Genomic DNA, 7916 nt, shown 5'->3' on the forward strand with positions numbered 1-7916 from the left:
TGGGCAAGAAGAGAGATGAAGTCTTACATTTCAAGATCGTCTTCCTAGCGATGAGATTGTGTCGAGCTTTCAAGGAAAAGTTTAGGAGCTTCCCCTTCCTCCTTAACCTGCATCTCTCCAAGCAGCCCAACGCCAACATGCGCACAGCCATGCTTGAGGATGGACTTTACCCAGATGCTTGAATATTCAAACCTCGACTGAAGATAAAAGACTTTCTTCAAAAGATTATTTGGTTATGTGCCCTTATATACTCCTTAAATCCAAGGTAGAATCGACGTGACTTGACAGAAGGATCACTAAGTTTCTTCCGCTTCTTTGGTTCATCAACGGAAATTCACCTGCCCTGTCTTGTGAGTTCGACTCTGACTCTGTTGCCTGCTGGTCGTTTCAAATCTCTATCTCAAGTTGCAACGTTGCTCGTTCAATTTCGCATCTCTCTGTGAGTTATGGATCTTTATGTCATCTCTCTTCGCTTCTCCTACTGTACAACTCTTGAGGTCCACAATCACAGTTCCGATCAAATCGTCAGAAGACATCTGCGCACTTGAGCAGGCCAGCAAAGATTAAAATTGAAAAGTGCGCACATTGTCTTCATCCCAGAGGGTGATGGTGTGAGAATTGTCGTGTCGCCTCGAAGCCTCCAGGTAAACGTTTCGTTCCATGTCGGCGAGGTGCTCTGAGGACGAGCAATGAAGGCTAATGAATCTAGTCAAGGACATCGCTCGCCTGATTGTTCGTCCGCAGCCTTTTTGCCACCGCAAAGTTCGACGCCAGTCGGTCCAGTTGAACAGTAGGTAGACATCTATGTCTACCTATCTATCTAGTTGAACAGTAGGTAGACATCTATCATGTTCTTGGCGTAGGCGACAACTGAAAACTTTCGTCGGTGATGAAGTTTATCCGTCACCTCCATCCCTATGTTCCAAGGGATCTTTCCCCCTACGTCCCAACTGAAAGTCACCTTGCAGTAGGACAAGATGTTCCTGACCGCGTTGTATGCTATCAACTCTACAGAGACTTCATTGGTCTCAAAGTCGATGAACTTTCCATCCTCTGAGCTCGTCAGCATGTTCATTGCTTGCTGCCTCGACAGCCGCTCGTCGAAGTAAATCTTCAAGTTGTCAGCCTCCTTCCTGACAACAACATTAGGGCTCTTGTAAGTCAGAGCCATTGACGTCGTGTGCCAGTTCATCGGGAGACAACTGGCCGTCGAGGTTGAGGTCGAGGTGGTTGGAGTCGTGGCTGTCCGGGAAAAAGCCAGAAGAATAGGAGATCACTTTCTCCGACTTTTGTCGAGGTACCAGTGTCGCTCGCTGTCCCCGTAGAAATCATTTTCTCTCAAACTGTCATCGTAAGGCTGCTGAAGGGTGAAAAGCTTGGGTCGAACCCGAAGGGAGTGGGCATGAAACCGGTCAGAGCGAGGAGCGTGTAGTTGCGGAACCCTGGATTCTTGATGTGATCCACGCACGTGGACAGGCTCTTCATACGCTTCTGCGGATGACAAGAGCTGCGACCAGGCGGTTGAATGGCGTCAGCTCCAGTAAGTGGGCGTGATAGGAGGAATCACAGTTGGCGCGCCGGAGGTCGAAGAGCCAAAACACCAAATCTCAAAGTCATAAAGTCATAACGATTTTGAGATGAAGAGGAAAGGCTTTCCAGGAGAGCTGTAGCGTTGACACTTGGAGGGAAGCCGCCGGATCCAGGGCATTTCTCTTGAGGACACACATACTGAAATCCATCATGCTCATGTACCGGCTCATCAGGGAGGATGCTGAAATGATTGTAAATCTCAGGAAAGCTCATCATCAGAACTTCATGCTCTTTTGTAATTCCTTTCCCATATCGAAGGTGTCGTGGTTATGCTCGAGTGAAGGCGACGCACAGACGTGTATCCGCAGGCAGTGAGCGCGCACTGAGCCTCCCCTTCCAAGCAGGTGACACACTCTTCGCTCTTCTTCACTCCGTCGCTCATTCTCTCCCTATCGCACTGCTCCTGTAGGTTTCACACAGCTCTTTGAAGGCAGGTCGATCAGTCTTCTTCTCCTTCCAGCCCTACGAGCAAGGCGCTCGCTGCTTTCTCTGATGCCACCAGTCAAGGAAGATACATACCACCTACCTTGCCCATTCACGCAAATACGATACAGTAAACGTCAGAAAATTGATTCCGAAAGAACGATTGATCTTCCGCCATTGCTTCTGACTGATGTTTTAAGATCGATCTCGATCTGAAGAACATCAAGTAAGAGGAGTGTAATCAACCAACACAGCGGCCGCTGTCTTCATGGCCATGAGGAAGACGCGATTCAGAGGATACAGGGAAACACAAGGGATATGGAGGGCAAGCAGCTCAGCAGCTTCTCTACCAAACGTGCAGGTCAAGCGGCAACCAAGCGTCTCATCGCGACATTTTGTTGTCTTGGGAGGTGTAGACAATGCGAGCCCGCCTCGGCGTTCTGAGAGGAAGCAATGTCGAGGAGCGCAATATGGTTGGAAACACGGGGAGGAGAAGCAGAGCAAGGGGAAGGGGAGAGGAAGAGAAGGGATGAGAACGATGAAGATCAGAAGCAAGAGATGGAAGGGGAGAGGAAGAGACAGCAAGAGATCGACGAGGAAAAGCGCTCAATATGATAGCGAGAGGAGGATGATGATGATGGTCTCAGGCGAGGTTGAAGCAAGAAGGCACAAGGCAAATTTGATAATGCAGCATTCAAAACAATGTTTAGAAAAGATGATATTCGATCGAAGATGTGTTTACAAGAGATGATCTGCAATATGAAACTAAAAGCAGAGAACGTTGTTTGATATGCTCTGCAGGTTTGAAACATTTCAACTTGATGTCACGAGCCCGACATTAAGCGTCATGGCACAAGAAAGTTCCGGTGCTCGTAGAAGCAGAACGGATGCTGTTTGGATCCACTCAGGATCTCCTCATTGCTGCGTATACAGTGGGCACTCGGACTCAGTGATCTGCTTGCATGGAACAAGAGGGAAGTTGATCAGCGGATCGGTGGATTCGACCATCAGAGTTTGGTCGACCAGTCAGCCCACGTGTGAGGCCGTACTGGAAGGACACACTGATTGGGTTCGATGCATCGACTGCCGTGGATCCACGATAGTGAGTGGCTCAGATGACTGCACGATCAAGATATGGGACCTTGACAGTGGAAAGCTCATGAAGAGCATCGAGGCGAAGTCCATGAACTGTCTGCAACTGTTCGGGGATGTTGTCTTCTACGGAAGCGAAGAAGGGAGCATCTTCATTCTCGATGTCGAAACCGGGCAGCAGCTTGCCGCACTCACTGGTCACTCGCAGTCAATCAATTGTATGCAGATCTGGGATGAGGGAGAAGTGCTGGTGACAGGCTCGGGCGACTGCACCGTTCGCTTCTGGTCGCTGGCGAATCATCAATGCCTGTACATCTACCAGCATCATTCATTCTCAGTCAATTGTCTTTGTATTGCTGACTCCACGCTGTTCACGGGATCAGGCGACTGCACATTGAGGGCCATAAAGATAAGCAATAACCAGACTGATGGCGAAGGCATCAGTTTTTCAGGACATACCTCGCCAGTGTTCTGCCTGCATGTGAAGAACGAACTTCTCTTTAGCGGTGCAGGAGATTGCTCAGTGCGAGTCTGGAACAAGATGACCGGAGAGTGTGTCCTACACCTCCCGGGATCTCCTGGCACGAGCGATATCATGCGAGCAACAGGGCACATGGACTGGGTGAATGCCATCTGGGCCGATGGGGAAGTTGTGTTTTCAGGGTCAGTGGACAAGACGATCAGAAGGTGGCATATTCCTTCGCTCATCGCAAACGCGTCTCAGTCGCGAGACGTGGAGCTTCCGGACATGTCATGGTCAAGAAACGAACAAGAGGCAAGGAAAGGGAGCCGAGAAGATATGTACGACAACTTTTCCTGGGGTTTCAACAATGATGGAGCTCTGGGCCTCGGGACCACAGATGCTGTTGGATCGCCCTGTCCAATCATAGCCCTCCAAGGACTGCTGGTGGTCAGTGTGGCGTGTGGTGGAGGGTCGGAGGAGCAGCACTCAGCAGCAGTTACGGAGCAGGGGCAGGTACAGCTCCTTCCTCCTGCTTGTGCCGTCGTATCGGGTGATTTTCTCTTTCAGGTCTACACGTGGGGGTCTGGGAAGAGTGGGCAGCTGGGTCATGGAGATAGTCAGAATTTGGTTCTGCCGCGACTGATCGTCGGCTTGCAATCAAACCCGATAGTGGAGGTCTGTAACCTACTCCCTCTTCCCCTCCCTCCTCCCTTTTCCTCTCTCTCCTCTCCTTTCTCCTCCCTCCCTCCTCCCTCCCTCCTCCCTCCCTCCACTGCCTCCTGCACTCGCTGAGGTGGCAGCAGGTTGCGTGCGGGTCGGCACACACGGTGGTTGTTTCCAAGGCAGGGCTTGTGTTCGCGTGGGGCTGGGGACATTTCGGACAGCTAGGAGTCGGCAGCACACGTGAGGAGTGTGACTAAAATTGTTTGTTAGTGATGAGCGTTGGTGGCAGACAACTCCAACGACCCTGTCCAAGTCACTTCTCTTGACGGCGTCAAAGTCTGTAAGGTCGCATGTGGATCCGCACATACGGCTGTCGTGACAGAGAGCGGCCACGTGTACACCTGGGGATGGGGAGTGAACGGACAGGTTGCCCAGCCCGCGATCCTCCCGATTGACTGACCAGGCTGCTAGCTCGGGCATGGCGATGACGCGAGTCAGTCGCGTCCCATGTACGTGAAGAAACTGCATGGAATCTACGTCTCAACACTTGCTTGTGGCCTCGCACATACGGTATGGGACAGCAAGGTGAATTTATGCCAACAAGTTCCTGATTGTGCTCAGGTTGTCGTCTCTGAAGTGGATCGTGCTGTTTTCTCTTGGGGCTGGGATGAGTACGGACAACTTGGTCATGGCGGTTGGGACATCTTCGGTGGAAACAAGAATAGATCTCCTCGTCCCATCAAAGATCTCCAAGTAAATTCTGAAGGGGGGAGCGGGAGGGGGGGGGGGGGGGTGGTTCACGGAGAGGAAGGTGGAGGAGATTTTGGCAAAATTTCTGTGTGTGGGATCTGATCTGATCTGAACGGGATAGGAAAAAGCGATCAAGCAGATAGCATGTGGCAGCTCCTACACTCTTGCCTTGTCGTCTCGTGGAGATGTATACGCGTTTGGGTGGGGGAAAGATGGGCAGCTAGGTACACATTTCGTTTCAGATCTGAGTGAAGCTGACATGTCGAGAAGGCCTTGGTAACAGCGCTAAAGAGCGGAAGACTCCGACGCTGATCAAGGGCTTGTCAAACATTTCATTCATCGCAGCTTGTGGATCTCACAGCTTTGCCGTCACGACGACTGGGCAGGTGAGCCATTGCGGTTTCAAGAGTTTGAAGGCTCTGACGCAAGCCTGCGAAGATTTATGCGTGGGGCAACAACTCGGTCGGTCAGCTGGGAGTGGGGAGGTCCGCGTCTCTTTGCGCTCCAACCAAGCTCACTGCGCTTGCGGGTGCCGCTGAGGCTGCGAGACTCGATGACTCGGCTTGACCTTCCCTGCTGCAGGCCGTCGCTGCCGCACAGTCGCTTGTGCTGGAGGAGTGAAGTACGGGCACAGCATCGCCCTTGTCTATCCAGGAGGAGGAGACTCCTTCGAATCCATTCCTGTCCCCGACGGTCCTCCCATCGCCAGCCACAAACTCAACGCTGCCCCAGCCCTCTCGCCTCCTGCAAAGCCAAACAAACCCCCTCCTCCTGCCCCTGTTCCTACTCCTAATTCTCCCACCTCGCTCGCTTCCGCACCTCCTCCTGCTCCTCCTGCCCATACTCCTTCTCTTGTCCCGGCCGATAGCACGATGCTTGGATCGCCTGTGGGTGACTGGACGCAAGAGAGCAGGATACTGTCACCCGAAGTGGAGGAACTGTTTCTGATACAACAGCAGAGCAAGCAGCAGATTGAGAGCAAAAGCCCGATCAACTTGTTGGAGTCACCAGACTTTCAGAGCGCTCCTCCGTCATCGCTCCTCGAGGAGGAGGAGACGGAGCCGTCAGCGTTCGACTTTATCGCCAAGGAGCAGGGATTTGCTTCTTCGCCTCTGATGGCGCCCAGCGAAGAAGGAGCGAGCCATGCCAAGACTCAGCTGACCGCCCTCGACAGGCTGCAGCAGATGTGCGAGCGCGTCAACGTCTCGCAGGAGGACCATGACAGCGGGCTGAACCGCCTGCTCTCCGAGTTCCAAACCGAAATCGATGAGAAGCAGCGCGAAAAGAAAGCCCTGGTGCAACGCAGGAAAGACCTGGCGAAACAAGAGACGCTTGTCGGCATGAGGCTGAGGGAGGCGCAGGAGTCGCTTGTGAAGGAGGCTAAAGCTGAGCGTTATGACGCGGCTCAGCAGATGGAGGACGAGGTGAAAGAGCTTCAAGCTGAGCTCATGCGAATCGCCGCCGAGTGCAGGAAGTTGATCGAGTCGTATGAGAGTCTCGACAGTGAGCAGGAGGAGTATCACCGCAAAGCCATCTTGGCGAGGAGAGAGGCCTGCAAGTTCTTGTCCTCCGTCCAGCAGGACGCGAGCGCTAAAGCTCAACAGTACGTGCGTGACGCGCACACGCGCCTTGAGGGGATGAGGGTGTCGATCGAGCGAGATGAAACGGCTCTGGTCACCAAGCAAGCGAAGCTGCAGGAGTCTCACAAGGAGATGGAGACGTTGATCGTGGCGAGCTCAGACCAGCAGGAGAGGGAAAAGAGAAGGAGAGACGTCGAGGAGGCCGAAAAGCGCTTGACCGACGTCCGCGAGGAGTGTTCGTCTATTGAGGACCAGATCGCCGCTTTGCAACGAGCCCTCAAGGTCAAGAGGGAGGAGGAAGAGAGATGGGTGCTGGAGGTCTCGAGGGCTCAGTTTGCTCTGCAGCAGCTGAGCGAGAGCGAGTCAGAGATCACCTGGCAGATGAGACAGGAGCAGTCTCGTCTCGAGGTCGAGCTGCAGCGAGTGGGGAACGACCTGGAGGAAGTAGCCTCGAATCGTCAGGTGCTGGAGAGAGAAAGAGAGCTGCTGCAGATGGCGGAGGAGGAGAGCTGCAAGACCATGGACAAGCTCTCGAGCGTGATATCGATCGCCAACGAGGAGCTCGAGACGATTGTAACGGCGTTGAACCGAAAGCATGAGCTGTCGCTGAGGAGGAAGAAGCTGATATGTGATGAGGGCGACAGCCCGGCCCCGGCCAGAGGTCACGCGGACGAGCATGAGTCGATCGCTCAACGGATAGAAGATTGTGAGAAGACGATCTACGAGATGTCCGAAGAGGCTCTGAACTTGCAGCAAAGCATCTCACGGATGCGTCAGACAGTCGCGAAGATGGACGGGCAGGTGTCAGAGCTGCAGGTCAAGAAGCAGGTGGCGGTTGACAAGCGAGCCTTCAAAGATGCCTCGCACATCAACTCGCAGATCAAGGCTCTCAGCATCACGCGAGAGACCGAGGCCGAGGCCTTGAACGACCACATCAGCCAGCTGGAGCAGCTCAACGGGAAGCTGGAGGAGCAGCGGAGGATCAGCCAGCAGCTCGCCCAGACGTCCATGGGGGTCGAGGCCCGCTCGCAGGAGCATAGGATGCAGATGCTGCACGCCAAGGGGAGAGAACTGCAGCTGCTGCTTGAGGAGGAGATTGACATCAATGACTTCGAATCCGCTGCTCTCCTTCAGCTGGAGCTCGACTGGATCCAAGAGCAGACGAATTCTCAGCAGCCTTGTCTGCCTGGTCAACCTGCTGATCTTCCGCATCTCGATCGAGTCTTGCCCTCGGCTCAGGTTGTGCCGACCATGAGACCTGCGGTAGACTCTCTCGCCCTCCTCTCCTCTCCCCTCCTCTCCTCTCCTCTCCTCTCCTCTCCTCTCCTCTCCTCTCCTCTCCTCGTCCTCTCCTC

The 7916-nt window shown here is 53.6% G+C and overlaps 3 protein-coding genes across 3 annotated transcripts; 2 read left to right on the forward strand and 1 right to left on the reverse strand.

Moving 5' to 3' along the window:
* Positions 1-820: 820 nt before the first annotated feature.
* On the reverse strand, positions 821-1485 carry GUITHDRAFT_117920 (hypothetical protein; the record flags this gene model as incomplete). Its single annotated transcript, XM_005822810.1, has 4 exons — positions 821-1133; positions 1204-1242; positions 1302-1343; positions 1388-1485. 4 exons carry the CDS (start codon positions 1483-1485, stop codon positions 821-823), a joined length of 492 nt encoding a protein of 163 aa, XP_005822867.1.
* Positions 1486-2860: 1375 nt separating this feature from the next.
* On the forward strand, positions 2861-3799 carry GUITHDRAFT_79383 (hypothetical protein; the record flags this gene model as incomplete). The annotated part of the gene is made up of 1 exon (XM_005822811.1): positions 2861-3799. A coding segment is annotated over one exon (939 nt), but the record flags the coding sequence as incomplete, so codon positions are not given.
* Positions 3800-3916: 117 nt separating this feature from the next.
* On the forward strand, positions 3917-5207 carry GUITHDRAFT_40307 (hypothetical protein; the record flags this gene model as incomplete). The annotated part of the gene is made up of 7 exons (XM_005822812.1): positions 3917-4081; positions 4136-4243; positions 4372-4471; positions 4521-4657; positions 4703-4801; positions 4853-4984; positions 5118-5207. Coding segments are annotated over 7 exons (831 nt in total), but the record flags the coding sequence as incomplete, so codon positions are not given.
* Between the last annotated feature and the right edge of the window lie 2709 nt (positions 5208-7916).

This window comes from Guillardia theta (genome assembly GCF_000315625.1).
Source record: "Guillardia theta CCMP2712 unplaced genomic scaffold GUITHscaffold_118, whole genome shotgun sequence".
In the NCBI taxonomy this organism is placed as follows: Eukaryota; class Cryptophyceae; order Pyrenomonadales; family Geminigeraceae; genus Guillardia; species Guillardia theta.